The 16,591-nt window shown below is 45.0% G+C and overlaps 2 protein-coding genes across 4 annotated transcripts in view; both read left to right on the forward strand.

Annotated features, from left to right (window-relative positions):
• Positions 1 to 16,591, forward strand: part of mettl22 (methyltransferase 22, Kin17 lysine) — a 45,919-nt gene that overhangs the window by 17,443 nt on the left and 11,885 nt on the right. For all 3 annotated transcript variants that reach the window (XM_090197803.1, XM_090197804.1, XM_090197805.1), the window contains one exon: positions 13,360 to 13,431. In XM_090197803.1, coding sequence (XP_090053929.1) covers positions 13,360 to 13,431 — 72 coding nt within the window. The remainder of the gene's footprint in view (positions 1 to 13,359; positions 13,432 to 16,591) is intronic.
• LOC149979026 (uncharacterized) lies at positions 5,426 to 13,352 on the forward strand. Its single transcript, XM_090194546.1, has 3 exons — positions 5,426 to 5,439; positions 10,979 to 13,038; positions 13,100 to 13,352. The coding sequence occupies exons 1-2, from the start codon at positions 5,426 to 5,428 to the stop codon at positions 12,639 to 12,641; spliced, it is 1,677 nt and encodes a 558-aa protein (XP_090050672.1). The 3' UTR covers positions 12,642 to 13,038; positions 13,100 to 13,352.

The following is a 16,591-nucleotide window of genomic DNA, read 5'->3' on the forward strand; positions in this document are numbered from 1 at the left end:
GATAGTGATTTAACATGCCTCTAAACCCACATCTGTAGATAATGGTGACCAGGATAATGATTTCACATGCCTCTAAACCCACATCTGTAGATAATGGTGACCAAGATAGTGATTTAACATGCCTCTAAACCCACATCTGTAGATAATGGTGACCAGGATAGTGATTTAACATGCCTCTAAACCCACATCTGTAGATAATGGTGACCAGGATAGTGATTTAACATGCCTCTAAACCCACATCAGTAGATAATGGTGACCAGGATAGTGATTTAACATGCCTCTAAACCCACATCTGTAGATAATGGTGACCAGGATAGTGATTTAACATGCCTCTAAACCCACATCTGTAGATAATGGTGACCAGGGTAGGGATTTAACATGCCTCTAAACCCACATCTGTAGATAATGGTGACCAGGATAATGATTTCACATGCCTCTAAACCCACATCTGTAGATAATGGTGACCAGGGATAGTGATTTAACATGCCTCTAAACCCACATCTGTAGATAATGGTGACCAGGATAGTGATTTAACATGCCTCTAAACCCACATCAGTAGATAATGGTGACCAGGATAGTGATTTAACATGCCTCTAAACCCACATCTGTAGATAATGGTGACGAGGGTAGTGATTTAACATGCCTCTAAACCCACATCTGTAGATAATGGTGACCAGGATAGTGATTTAACATGCCTCTAAACCCACATCTGTAGATAATGGTGACCAGGATAGTGATTTAACATGCCTCTAAACCCACATCTGTAGATAATGGTGACCAGGATAGTGATTTAACATGCCTCTAAACCCACATCTGTAGATAATGGTGACCAGGATAGTGATTTAACATGCCTCTAAACCCACATCTGTAGATAATGGTGACCAGGGTAGTGATTTAACATGCCTCTAAACCCACATCTGTAGATAATGGTGACCAGGATAGTGATTTAACATGCCTCTAAACCCACATCTGTAGATAATGGTGACCAGGGATAGTGATTTAACATGCCTCTAAACCCACATCTGTAGATAATGGTGACCAGGGATAGTGATTTAACATGCCTCTAAACCCACATCTGTAGATAATGGTGACCAGGATAGTGATTTAACATGCCTCTAAACCCACATCTGTAGATAATGGTGACCAGGGATAGAACCCACATCTGTAGATAATGGTGACCAGGGATAGTGATTTAACATGCCTCTAAACCCACATCTGTAGATAATGGTGACCAGGATAATGATTTAACATGCCTCTAAACCCACATCTGTAGATAATGGTGACCAGGATAGTGATTTAACATGCCTCTAAACCCACATCTGTAGATAATGGTGACCAGGGTAGTGATTTAACATGCCTCTAAACCCACATCTGTAGATAATGGTGACCAGGATAGTGATTTAACATGCCTCTAAACCCACATCTGTAGATAATGGTGACCAGGATAATGATTTAACATGCCTCTAAACCCACATCTGTAGATAATGGTGACCAGGATAGTGATTTAACATGCCTCTAAACCCACATCAGTAGATAATGGTGACCAGGATAGTGATTTAACATGCCTCTAAACCCACATCTGTAGATAATGGTGACCAGGATAGTGATTTAACATGCCTCTAAACCCACATCTGTAGATAATGGTGACCAGGATAATGATTTCACATGCCTCTAAACCCACATCTGTAGATAATGGTGACCAAGATAGTGATTTAACATGCCTCTAAACCCACATCTGTAGATAATGGTGACCAGGATAGTGATTTAACATGCCTCTAAACCCACATCTGTAGATAATGGTGACCAGGATAGTGATTTAACATGCCTCTAAACCCACATCAGTAGATAATGGTGACCAGGATAGTGATTTAACATGCCTCTAAACCCACATCTGTAGATAATGGTGACCAGGATAGTGATTTAACATGCCTCTAAACCCACATCTGTAGATAATGGTGACCAGGGTAGGGATTTAACATGCCTCTAAACCCACATCTGTAGATAATGGTGACCAGGATAATGATTTCACATGCCTCTAAACCCACATCTGTAGATAATGGTGACCAGGGATAGTGATTTAACATGCCTCTAAACCCACATCTGTAGATAATGGTGACCAGGATAGTGATTTAACATGCCTCTAAACCCACATCAGTAGATAATGGTGACCAGGATAGTGATTTAACATGCCTCTAAACCCACATCTGTAGATAATGGTGACCAGGGTAGTGATTTAACATGCCTCTAAACCCACATCTGTAGATAATGGTGACCAGGATAGTGATTTAACATGCCTCTAAACCCACATCTGTAGATAATGGTGACCAGGGATAGTGATTTAACATGCCTCTAAACCCACATCTGTAGATAATGGTGACCAGGGATAGTGATTTAACATGCCTCTAAACCCACATCTGTAGATAATGGTGACCAGGATAGTGATTTAACATGCCTCTAAACCCACATCAGTAGATAATGGTGACCAGGATAGTGATTTAACATGCCTCTAAACCCACATCTGTAGATAATGGTGACCAGGGTAGTGATTTAACATGCCTCTAAACCCACATCTGTAGATAATGGTGACCAGGATAGTGATTTAACATGCCTCTAAACCCACATCTGTAGATAATGGTGACCAGGGATAGTGATTTAACATGCCTCTAAACCCACATCTGTAGATAATGGTTACCAGGGTAGTGATTTAACATGCCTCTAAACCCACATCTGTAGATAATGGTGACCAGGGTAGTGATTTAACATGCCTCTAAACCCACATCTGTAGATAATGGTGACCAGGGATAGTGATTTAACATGCCTCTAAACCCACATCTGTAGATAATGGTTACCAGGGATAGTGATTTAACATGCCTCTAAACCCACATCTGTAGATAATGGTGACCAGGGTAGTGATTTAACATGCCTCTAAACCCACATCTGTAGATAATGGTGACCAGGATAGTGATTTAACATGCCTCTAAACCCACATCAGTAGATAATGGTGACCAGGGTAGTGATTTAACATGCCTCTAAACCCACATCAGTAGATAATGGTGACCAGGGATAGTGATTTAACATGCCTCTAAACCCACATCTGTAGATAATGGTGACCAGGATAGTGATTTAACATGCCTCTAAACCCACATCTGTAGATAATGGTGACCAGGGATAGTGATTTAACATGCCTCTAAACCCACATCTGTAGATAATGGTGACCAGGGTAGTGATTTAACATGCCTCTAAACCCACATCTGTAGATAATGGTGACCAGGGATAGTGATTTAACATGCCTCTAAACCCACATCTGTAGATAATGGTGACCAGGGTAGTGATTTAACATGCCTCTAAACCCACATCTGTAGATAATGGTGATCAGGGTAGTGATTTAACATGCCTCTAAACCCACATCTGTAGATAATGGTGACCAGGGATAGTGATTTAACATGCCTCTAAACCCACATCTGTAGATAATGGTGACCAGGATAGTGATTTAACATGCCTCTAAACCCACATCTGTAGATAATGGTGACCAGGGATAGTGATTTAACATGCCTCTAAACCCACATCTGTAGATAATGGTTACCAGGGTAGTGATTTAACATGCCTCTAAACCCACATCTGTAGATAATGGTGACCAGGGTAGTGATTTAACATGCCTCTAAACCCACATCTGTAGATAATGGTGACCAGGGATAGTGATTTAACATGCCTCTAAACCCACATCTGTAGATAATGGTTACCAGGGATAGTGATTTAACATGCCTCTAAACCCACATCTGTAGATAATGGTGACCAGGATAATGATTTCACATGCCTCTAAACCCACATCAGTAGATAATGGTGACCAGGGTAGTGATTTAACATGCCTCTAAACCCACATCAGTAGATAATGGTGACCAGGATAGTGATTTAACATGCCTCTAAACCCACATCAGTAGATAATGGTGACCAGGATAGTGATTTAACATGCCTCTAAACCCACATCAGTAGATAATGGTGACCAGGATAGTGATTTAACATGCCTCTAAACCCACATCAGTAGATAATGGTGACCAGGGATAGTGATTTAACATGCCTCTAAACCCACATCAGTAGATAATGGTGACCAGGATAGTGATTTAACATGCCTCTAAACCCACATCAGTAGATAATGGTGACCAGGATAGTGATTTAACATGCCTCTAAACCCACATCAGTAGATAATGGTGACCAGGATAGTGATTTAACATGCCTCTAAACCCACATCTGTAGATAATGGTGACCAGGATAATGATTTCACTGAGTTGAGAGGAGGCAGCACTGGTCTCCACCACCTTGGCAGTTTCAAACCCCTCTATTCTACCTCTGTCACTATTATATAGTGCAATCAAGACATTCAGTGTGAGGAAAATCACTCTCCCATGTGATTCGGGGTTGTTGCAGGTGCGCGAGAGTCATGTGTTGAAAGGGAAAAAGCACACTGCTCTAGCCAATATCACGTCAGTTCTTTTCAGCTTAATGAACTGAGTGCAGGTCTGTGTTTCTTCTGTAAAGGCCCAGTGCAGTCCACAATGTGCTTTTCCTGGGTTTTATACACGGTGCCTTTGGAAAGTATTCATATACCCCATCGACTTTTCCCATGTTTTACAGCCTTTTTCTAAAATGGATTTACATTTTTTATTTTTATCCTCAGCAGTCTACATACAATACCTCCTGATGACAAAGCGAAAACAGGTTTTTAGAAATGTTTGCTCATTTATAAAATAAAAAAAGACAGATATACCTTATTTACATAAGTATTCAGACCCTTTGCTTTGAGACTCGAAATTGAGTTCAAGTGCATCCTGTTTTCGTTGATCATCCTTGCGATGTTTCTACAACTTGATTGGAGTTCACCTGTGGTAAATTAGTTTGATTGGACATGATTTGGAAAGGCTCACACCAGTCTATTTAAGTTCCCACAGTTGACAGTGCATGTCAGAGCAAATACCAAGTCATGAGGTTGAAGGAATTGACAGCGGAGCTCCAAGACAGGATTGTGTCGAGGCACAGATCTGGGGAAGGGTACCAAAACATTTCTGCAGCATTAAAGGTCCCCAAGAACATAGTGGCCTCCATCATTCTTAAATGGAAGAAGTTTGGAACCACCAAGACTCTTCCTAGAGCTGGCCACCCTGCCAAACTGAGCAATCAGGGGAGAAGGGCCTTGGTCCAGGGAGGTGACCTAGAAACCGAGGGTCACTCTGACAGAGCTCCAGAAATCCTCTGTGGAGATTTGATCTGGTCTGATGAAACCAAGATTTAACTCTTTGGCCTGAATGCCAAGCGTCAACTCTGGAGGAAACCTGTCACCATCCCTACAGTGAAGCATGGTGGTGGCAGCATCATTCTGTGGGGATCTTTTTCAGCAGCAGCAACTGGTAGACTCGTTAGGATTGAGACAAAGATGAACGGAGCAAAGTACTGAAAGTTCCTTGATGAAAACCTGCTCCAGAGCGCTGGACCTCATACTGGGACGAAGGTTCATCTTCCAACAGGACAACGACCCTAAGCACAAAGCCAAGACAATGCAGGAGTGGCTTCGGGACAAGTCTCTGAATGTCTTTGTGGCCCAGCCAGAGCCCGGACTTGAACCCGATCGAACATCTCTGGAGAGACCTGACAATAGCTGTGCAGCGACGCTCCCCATCCAACCTGACAGAGCTTGAGAGGATCTGCAGAGAAGAATGGGGAAAACTCCCCAAATACAGGTGTGCCAAGCTTGTAGCATCATACCCAAGAAGACTTGAGGCTGTAATCGCTGTCAAAGGTGCTTCAACAAGTTACTGAGTAAAAGGTCTGAATACTTAGGTAAATATGATATTTCGTTTTTTTATAAATGAGCAAAAATAAATCAATAAGCTGTCATTATGGGGTATCGTGATGTCATTATGGGGTATTGTGATGTCATTATGGGGTATTGTGATGTCATTATGGGGTATTGTGATGTCATTATGGGGTATTGTGATGTCATTATGGGGTTTTGTGATGTCATTATGGGGTATTGTGATGTCATTATGGGGTATTGTGATGTCATTATGGGGTATTGTGATGTCATTATGGGGTATTGTGATGTCATTATGGGGTATTGTGATGTCATTATGGGGTTTTGTGATGTCATTATGGGGTATTGTGATGTCATTATGGGGTATTGTGATGTCATTATGGGGTATTGTGATGTCATTATGGGGTATTGTGATGTCATTATGGGGTATTGTGATGTCATTATGGGGTATTGTGATGTCATTATGGGGTATTGTGATGTCATTATGGGGTATTGTGATGTCATTATGGGGTTTTGTGATGTCATTATGGGGTATTGTGATGTCATTATGGGGTATTGTGATGTCATTATGGGGTATTGTGATGTCATTATGGGGTATTGTGATGTCATTATGGGGTATTGTGATGTCATTATGGGGTATTGTGATGTCATTATGGGGTACTGTGTGGAGATTGAATGATGATTTAATACATTTTATAATAAAGCTGTAACGTAACAAAATGTGTAAAAGGTCCAGGGGTCTGAATACTTTCTGATGACGCTGTATATTACCACACTATGAGGTTGGAATAATACTGTGTAATTGGGGAAAATCATAATCATGTCCTTTTAGTATAAGAGCTGTTTGAAAAGACCGCATGAAATCTCAGCCTGTTTTGGTGGGGTGGAGTTTTGGCCTGCCTGGTGTCATCACCTATTAGTTACTAGACCAATATGGAAAAAGTGTTCCAAACGTCTCTCCCAATAACATCTAGTTTTCCCTTCTCAACTCAGACCCCTCAGACAGTCCTAGTGTTCAAATCAAATCAAATCAAATCAAATCAAATTTTATTTGTCACATACACATGGTTAGCAGATGTTAATGCGAGTGTAGCGAAATGCTTGTGCTTCTAGTTCCGACAATGCAGTAATAACAAGTAATCTAACTAACAATTCCAAAACTACTGTCTTGTACACAGTGTAAGGGGATAAAGAATATGTACATAAGGATATATGAATGAGTGATGGTACAGAGCAGCATAGGCAAGATACAGTAGATGGTATCGAGTACAGTATGTACAATGAGATGAGTATGTAAACAAAGTGGCATAGTATAGTATAAAGTGGCTAGTGATACATGTATTACATAAGGATACCGTCGATGATATAGAGTACAGTATATACGTATGCGTATGAGATGAATAATGTAGGGTAAGTAACATTTATATAAGGTAGCATTGTTTAAAGTGGCTAGTGATATATTTACATCATTTCCCATCAATTCCCATTATTAAAGTGGCTGGAGTTGAGTCAGTGTCAGTGTGTTGGCAGCAGCCACTCAATGTTAGTGGTGGCTGTTTAACAGTCTGATGGCCTTGAGATAGAAGCTGTTTTTCAGTCTCTCGGTCCCAGCTTTGATGCACCTGTACTGACCTCGCCTTCTGGATGATAGCGGGGTGAACAGGCAGTGGCTCGGGTGGTTGATGTCCTTGATGATCTTTATGGCCTTCCTGTGACATCGGGTGGTGTAGGTGTCCTGGAGGGCAGGTAGTTTGCCCCCGGTGATGCGTTGTGCAGACCTCACTACCCTCTGGAGAGCCTTACGGTTGAGGGCGGTGCAGTTGCCATACCAGGCGGTGATACAGCCCGCCAGGATGCTCTCGATTGTGCATCTGTAGAAGTTTGTGAGTGCTTTTGGTGACAAGCCGAATTTCTTCAGCCTCCTGAGGTTGAAGAGGCGCTGCTGCGCCTTCTTCACGATGCTGTCTGTGTGAGTGGACCAATTCAGTTTGTCTGTGATGTGTATGCCGAGGAACTTAAAACTTGCTACCCTCTCCACTACTGTTCCATCGATGTGGATAGGGGGGTGTTCCCTCTGCTGTTTCCTGAAGTCCACAATCATCTCCTTAGTTTTGTTGACGTTGAGTGTGAGGTTGTTTTCCTGACACCACACTCCGAGGGCCCTCACCTCCTCCCTGTAGGCCGTCTCATCGTTGTTGGTAATCAAGCCTACCACTGTTGTGTCGTCCGCAAACTTGATGATTGAGTTGGAGGCGTGCGTGGCCACGCAGTCGTGGGTGAACAGGGAGTACAGGAGAGGGCTCAGAACGCAACCTTGTGGGGCCCCCGTGTTGAGGATCAGCGGGGAGGAGATGTTGTTGCCTACCCTCACCACCTGGGGGCGGCCCGTCAGGAAGTCCAGTACCCAGTTGCACAGGGCGGGGTCGAGACCCAGGGTCTCGAGCTTGATGACGAGCTTGGAGGGTACTATGGTGTTGAATGCCGAGCTGTAGTCGATGAACAGCATTCTCACATAGGTATTCCTCTTGTCCAGATGGGTTAGGGCAGTGTGCAGTGTGGTTGAGATTGCATCGTCTGTGGACCTATTTGGGCGGTAAGCAAATTGGAGTGGGTCTAGGGTGTCAGGTAGGGTGGAGGTGATATGGTCCTTGACTAGTCTCTCAAAGCACTTCATGATGACGGATGTGAGTGCTACGGGGCGGTAGTCATTTAGCTCAGTTACCTTAGCTTTCTTGGGAACAGGAACAATGGTGGCCCTCTTGAAGCATGTGGGAACAGCAGACTGGTATAGGGATTGATTGAATATGTCCGTAAACACACCGGCCAGCTGGTCTGCGCATGCTCTGAGGGCGCGGCTGGGGATGCCATCTGGGCCTGCAGCCTTGCGAGGGTTAACACGTTTAAATGTCTTACTCACCTCTGCTGCAGTGAAGGAGAGACCGCATGTTTTCGTTGCAGGCCGTGTCAGTGGCACTGTATTGTCCTCAAAGCGGGCAAAAAAGTTATTTAGTCTGCCTGGGAGCAAGACATCCTGGTCCGTGACTGGGCTGGGTTTCTTCCTGTAGTCCGTGATTGACTGTAGACCCTGCCACATGCCTCTTGTGTCTGAGCCGTTGAATTGAGATTCTACTTTGTCTCTGTACTGGCGCTTAGCTTGTTTGATAGCCTTGCGGAGGGAATAGCTGCACTGTTTGTATTCGGTCATGTTACCAGACACCTTGCCCTGATTAAAAGCAGTGGTTCGCGCTTTCAGTTTCACACGAATGCTGCCATCAATCCACGGTTTCTGGTTAGGGAATGTTTTAATCGTTGCTATGGGAACGACATCTTCAACGCACGTTCTAATGAACTCGCACACCGAATCAGCGTATTCGTCAATGTTGTTATCTGACGCAATACGAAACATCTCCCAGTCCACGTGTTGGAAGCAGTCTTGGAGTGTGGAGTCAGCTTGGTCGGACCAGCGTTGGACAGACCTCAGCGTGGGAGCCTCTTGTTTTAGTTTCTGTCTGTAGGCAGGGATCAACAAAATGGAGTCGTGGTCAGCTTTTCCGAAAGGGGGGCGGGGCAGGGCCTTATATGCGTCGCGGAAGTTAGAGTAACAATGGTCCAAGGTCTTTCCTCCCCTGGTTGCGCAATCGATATGCTGATAAAATTTGGGGAGTCTTGTTTTCAGATTAGCCTTGTTAAAATCCCCAGCTACAATGAATGCAGCCTCCGGATAAATTATTTCCAGTTTGCAGAGAGTTAAATAAAGTTCGTTCAGAGCCATCGATGTGTCTGCTTGGGGGGGGATATATACGGCTGTGATTATAATCGAAGAGAATTCTCTTGGTAGATAATGCGGTCTACATTTGATTGTGAGGAATTCTAAATCAGGTGAACAGAAGGATTTGAGTTCCTGTATGTTTCTTTCATCGCACCATGTCACGTTAGTCATAAGGCATACGCCCCCGCCCCTCTTTTTACCAGAAAGATGTTTTTTCCTGTCTGCGCGATGCGTGGAGAAACCTGTTGGCTGCACCGCTTCGGATTGCGTCTCTCCAGTAAGCCACGTTTCCGTGAAGCAAAGAACGTTACAGTCTCTGATGTCCCTCTGGAATGCTACCCTTGCTCGGATTTCATCAACCTTGTTGTCAAGAGACTGGACATTGGCAAGAAGAATGCTAGGGAGTGGTGCGCGCTGTGCCCGTCTCCGGAGTCTGACCAGAAGACCGCCTCGTTTCCCTCTCTTTCGGAGTCGTTTTTTTGGGTCGCTGCATAGGATCCACTCCGTTGTCCTGTTTGTAAGGCAGAACACAGGATCCGCGTCGCGAAAAACAACACCTCTCTCCCAATAACATCTAGTTCTCCCTTCTCAACTCAGACCCCTCAGACAGTCCTAGTGTTCAACACCTCTCTCCCAATAACATCTAGTTCTCCCTTCTCAACTCAGACCACTCAGACAGTCCTAGTGTTCAACACCTCTCTCCCAATAACATCTAGTTCTCCCCTACCAACTCAGACCCCTCAGACAGTCCTAGTGTTCAACACCTCTCTCCCAATAACATCTAGTTCTCCCCTCCCAACTCAGACCCCTCTGACAGTCCTAGTGTTCAACACCTCTCTCCCAATAACAGCTAGTTCTCCCCTCCCAACTCAGACCACTCAGACAGTCCTAGTGTTCAACACCTCTCTCCCAATAACAGCTAGTTCTCCCCTCCCAACTCAGACCACTCAGACAGTCCTAGTGTTCAACACCTCTCTCCCAATAACATCTAGTTCTCCCCTACCAACTCAGACCCCTCAGACAGTCCTAGTGTTCAACACCTCTCTCCCAATAACAGCTAGTTCTCCCCTCCCAACTCAGACCCCTCAGACAGTCCTAGTGTTCAACACCTCTCTCCCAATAACATCTAGTTCTCCCTTCTCAACTCAGACCCCTCAGACAGTCCTAGTGTTCAACACCTCTCTCCCAATAACATCTAGTTTTCCCTTCTCAACTCAGACCCCTCAGACAGTCCTAGTGTTCAACACCTCTCTCCCAATAACATCTAGTTCTCCCTTCTCAACTCAGACCCCTCAGACAGTCCTAGTGTTCAACACCTCTCTCCCAATAACATCTAGTTCTCCCTTCTCAACTCAGACCCCTCAGACAGTCCTAGTGTTCAACACCTCTCTCCCAATAACATCTAGTTCTCCCTTCTCAACTCAGACCCCTCAGACAGTCCTAGTGTTCAACACCTCTCTCCCAATAACAGCTAGTTCTCCCTTCCCAACTCAGACCCCTCAGACAGTCCTAGTGTTCAACACCTCTCTCCCAATAACATCTAGTTCTCCCCTCCCAACTCAGACCCCTCTGACAGTCCTAGTGTTCAACACCTCTCTCCCAATAACAGCTAGTTCTCCCTTCCCAACTCAGACCCCTCAGACAGTCCTAGTGTTCAACACCTCTCTCCCAATAACAGCTAGTTCTCCCCTCCCAACTCAGACCACTCAGACAGTCCTAGTGTTCAACACCTCTCTCCCAATAACATCTAGTTCTCCCCTCCCAACTCAGACCACTCAGACAGTCCTAGTGTTCAACACCTCTCTCCCAATAACATCTAGTTCTCCCCTCCCAACTCAGACCACTCAGACAGTCCTAGTGTTCAACACCTCTCTCCCAATAACAGCTAGTTCTCCCCTCCCAACTCAGACCACTCAGACAGTCCTAGTGTTCAACACCTCTCTCCCAATAACAGCTAGTTCTCCCCTCCCAACTCAGACCACTCAGACAGTCCTAGTGTTCAACACCTCTCTCCCAATAACAGCTAGTTCTCCCCTCCCAACTCAGACCACTCAGACAGTCCTAGTGTTCAACACCTCTCTCCCAATAACATCTAGTTCTCCCTTCCCAACTCAGACCACTCTGACAGTCCTAGTGTTCAACACCTCTCTCCCAATAACAGCTAGTTCTCCCCTCCCAACTCAGACCCCTCAGACAGTCCTAGTGTTCAACACCTCTCTCCCAATAACATCTAGTTCTCCCTTCCCAACTCAGACCCCTCAGACAGTCCTAGTGTTCAACACCTCTCTCCCAATAACAGCTAGTTCTCCCCTCCCAACTCAGACCACTCAGACAGTCCTAGTGTTCAACACCTCTCTCCCAATAACAGCTAGTTCTCCCCTCCCAACTCAGACCACTCAGACAGTCCTAGTGTTCAACACCTCTCTCCCAATAACATCTAGTTCTCCCCTCCCAACTCAGACCACTCAGACAGTCCTAGTGTTCAACACCTCTCTCCCAATAACATCTAGTTCTCCCCTCCCAACTCAGACCACTCAGACAGTCCTAGTGTTCAACACCTCTCTCCCAATAACAGCTAGTTCTCCCCTCCCAACTCAGACCACTCAGACAGTCCTAGTGTTCAACACCTCTCTCCCAATAACAGCTAGTTCTCCCCTCCCAACTCAGACCACTCAGACAGTCCTAGTGTTCAACACCTCTCTCCCAATAACAGCTAGTTCTCCCCTCCCAACTCAGACCCCTCAGACAGTCCTAGTGTTCAACACCTCTCTCCCAATAACATCTAGTTCTCCCGTCCCAACTCAGACCCCTCAGACAGTCCTAGTGTTCAACACCTCTCTCCCAATAACAGCTAGTTCTCCCCTCCCAACTCAGACCACTCAGACAGTCCTAGTGTTCAACACCTCTCTCCCAATAACAGCTAGTTCTCCCCTCCCAACTCAGACCACTCAGACAGTCGTAGCAAAATTATTGCTTGAGAAATTGCAGTTTTCTAAGAAGCAATTTTTGTCTGGTTTTTTTGTTGTCATTGAAACCCATCACAGTAAGGTACTTAAAAGTTATACTTAAATGATAATTATTGCACTTGTATTAAAGTGCTCTTCTGGAGAGGGAAAGAACATTTCTAAGGGCAGGATAATTCCAAGCTACTCTGCCTGTCTATCTGCCTGCCTGCCTGCCTGTCTGTCTGTCTGTCTGTCTGCCTGCCTGTCTGTCTGTCTGCCTGCCTTTCTGTCTGCTTGTCTGTCTGCCTGTCTGTCTGCTTGTCTGCGTAGACCAGGAAGCATCATATTAAATAGACTGTTCTTCTGAATGTATTCAGGGAATGAAAATTCCATTACTTCTAAGGTCAGAGAATGAAAATTCAATTTACTTCTCAAGTCAGGGTGAGTAATAGTGCTACTGCCTATCATCTCTGATACAGAAACCATTCTACATGGTAGTCACCATGCTTCACTGATCCAAGGTCAGAATCATCTCTGATACAGAATCCATTCTCCATGGTCACCATGCTTCACTGATCCAAGGTCAGAATCATCTCTGATACAGAAACCATTCTACATGGTAGTCACCATGCTTCACCGATCCAAGGTCAGAATCATTGTAAGAATTGATGAGCTGGTAGCAAGCTGTTCCTAAATGAAGGTCTCTTATTGGTCGTGTTTGTTCTATTTCCAATGTTGTGTTTTAGAATGTTGAACGCCCAACGTCTCTGTAATGTTTCTAAGTTCAAAGTTACATAAACGCCGTGTCAAAATCCCAATATCTGTGTAACGTTGTGTTGCAGACGTTGGGGAGGACCTACTGAGCATGTGCCAGAAGAACGTGACGTTGAACAGACACCTGATGGAACCTGCAGGTGAGCCGTTAGACAATGTGTAGCGAGAGAACGTTACTTAAACAACGTTTTTTTGCACACACAGGGTTGCCGGCAAACGTGTGACCAGCTGGCATTTTCAATCAGGTCGGCCAGCGCCTCACCACTTTTGATTTAGTTCAATAACAAATACAAAGTCATGTAACCCCACTATTCCCTGGGCGCCAACAACGTGGATGTCGAGGATGTCGATTAAGACCGCAGGCAGCCCCCCCTCCCCCCCCCGCACCTCTCTGATTCAGAGGGGTGGGGTTAAATGAGGAAGACACACCTCTCTGATTCAGAGGAGTTGGGTTCAATGAGGAAGACACACCTCTCTGATTCAGAGGGGTGGGGTTAAATGAGGAAGACACACCTCTCTGATTCAGAGGGGTGGGGTTAAATGAGGAAGACACACCTCTCTGATTCAGAGGGGTGGGGTTAAATGAGGAAGACACACCTCTCTGATTCAGAGGGGTTGGGTTAAATGAGGAAGACACACCTCTCTGATTCAGAGGGGTTGGGTTAAATGAGGAAGACACACCTCTCTGATTCAGAGGGGTTGGGTTAAATGAGGAAGACACACCTCTCTGATTCAGAAGGGTTGGGTTAAATGAGGAAGACACACCTCTCTGATTCAGAGGGGTTGGGTTAAATGAGGAAGACACACCTCTCTGATTCAGAGGGGTTGGGTTAAATGAGGAAGACACACCTCTCTGATTCAGAGGGGTGGGGTTAAATGAGGAAGACACACCTCTCTGATTCAGAGGGGTGGGGTTAAATGAGGAAGACACACCTCTCTGATTCAGAGGGGTTGGGTTAAATGAGGAAGACACACCTCTCTGATTCAGAGGGGTTGGGTTAAATGAGGAAGACACACCTCTCTGATTCAGAGGGGTTGGGTTAAATGAGGAAGACACACCTCTCTGATTCAGAAGGGTTGGGTTAAATGAGGAAGACACACCTCTCTGATTCAGAGGGGTTGGGTTAAATGAGGAAGACACACCTCTCTGATTCAGAGGGGTTGGGTTAAATGAGGAAGACACACCTCTCTGATTCAGAGGGGTGGGGTTAAATGAGGAAGACACACCTCTCTGATTCAGAAGGGTTGGGTTAAATGAGGAAGACACACCTCTCTGATTCAGAGGGGTTAGGTTAAATGAGGAAGACACACCTCTCTGATTCAGAGGGGTTGGGTTAAATGAGGAAGACACACCTCTCTGATTCAGAGGGGTGGGGTTAAATGAGGAAGACACACCTCTCTGATTCAGAGGGGTTAGGTTAAATGAGGAAGACACACCTCTCTGATTCAGAGGGGTTGGGTTAAATGAGGAAGACACACCTCTCTGATTCAGAGGGGTGGGGTTATATGAGGAAGACACACCTCTCTGATTCAGAGGGGTTGGGTTAAATGAGGAAGACACATTTCAGTTGAAGGCATTCTGTTGTACAACTGACTAGGTATCCTTGCCTTCCCTGACCTTTCTGACAGGGTAAACCAACCTCTAACGTTATCTATTTATAGCCCTTTTATTGGTGTTAGGAGAACGTCAGTTAAAGGTCATCAAATTTGCTTTATATTCAAATTTCGGGCTAGCTAGTCCTCCTGGACATTATCAATCACTTGTGTCCGTGGCACAGGCACGACAACTGTGATTGGACAATAGAACTAACAGGGCGGAGCTTTCTTAGCATCTGTAATTAAACAGTTACACAGTCTGTCATCACTGTGGGTTGATTGATTTCCAGTTCATCACTTGTTATTACAGATGCTAAGAAAGCTCCGCCCTGTTAGTTCTATTGTCCAATCACAGTTGTCGTGCCTGTGCCACGGACACGCCCTGTTTAGTATTATAATGAAATTGAGCTCTCTCTCTCTCTCTCCCTGACTGTTTCATTACAATATATAGTACCAGGCTAGCTCTCTCTCTCTCTCTCTCTCTCTCTCTCTCTCCCTGGCTGTTTCATTACAATATGTAGTACCAGGCTAGCTCTCTCTCTCTCTCTCTCTCTCCCTGGCTGTTTCATTACAATATGTAGTACCAGGCTAGTTCTCTCTCTCTCTCTCTCTCTCTCTCTCTCTCTCTCTCTCTCTGACTGTTTCATTACAATATGTAGTACCAGGCTAGCTCTCTCTCTCCCTGGCTGTTTCATTACAATATGTAGTACCAGGCTAGCTCTCTCTCTCTCTCTCTCTCTCCCTGGCTGTTTCATTACAATATGTAGTACCAGGCTAGCTCTCTCTCTCTCTCTCTCTCTCTCTCTCTGACTGTTTCATTACAATATGTAGTACCAGGCTAGTTCTCTCTCTCCCTGACTGTTTCATTACAATATATAGTACCAGGCTAGTTCTCTCTCTCTCTCTCTCTCTCCCTGGCTGTTTCATTACAATATGTAGTACCAGGCTAGCTCTCTCTCTCTCTCTCTCTCTCCCTGGCTGTTTCATTACAATATGTAGTACCAGGCTAGCTCTCTCTCTCTCTCTCTCTCTCTCTCTCTGACTGTTTCATTACAATATGTAGTACCAGGCTAGTTCTCTCTCTCCCTGACTGTTTCATTACAATATATAGTACCAGGCTAGCTCTCTCTCTCCCTGGCTGTTTCATTACAATATGTAGTACCAGGCTAGTTCTCTCTCTCCCTGACTGTTTCATTACAATATATAGTACCAGGCTAGTTCTCTCTCTCCCTGACTGTTTCATTACAATATATAGTACCAGGCTAGCTCTCTCTCTATCTCTCTCTCTCTCTCTCTCTCTCTCTCTCTCTCTCTCTCTCCCTGACTGTTTCATTACAATATGTAGTACCAGGCTAGCTCTCTCTCTCTCTCTCTCTCTCTCTCCCTCCCTGGCTGTTTCATTACAATATGTAGTACCAGGCTAGCTCTCTCTCTCCCTGGCTGTTTCATTACAATATGTAGTACCAGGCTAGTTCTCTCTCTCTCCCTGGCTGTTTCATTACAATATGTAGTACCAGGCTAGCTCTCTCTCTCCCTGACTGTTTCATTACAATATGTAGTACCAGGCTAGCTCTCTCTCTCTCTCTCTCTCTCCCTGGCTGTTTCATTACAATATGTAGTACCAGGCTAGCTCTCTCTCTCTCTCTCTCTCTCTCTCTCCCTGGCTGTTTCATTACAATATGTAGTACCAGGCTAGTTCTCTCT

This window comes from Oncorhynchus mykiss, chromosome 13 (genome assembly GCF_057628025.1).
Source record: "Oncorhynchus mykiss isolate SJ-2025 chromosome 13, ASM5762802v1, whole genome shotgun sequence".
NCBI lineage: Eukaryota > Metazoa > Chordata > Actinopteri > Salmoniformes > Salmonidae > Oncorhynchus > Oncorhynchus mykiss.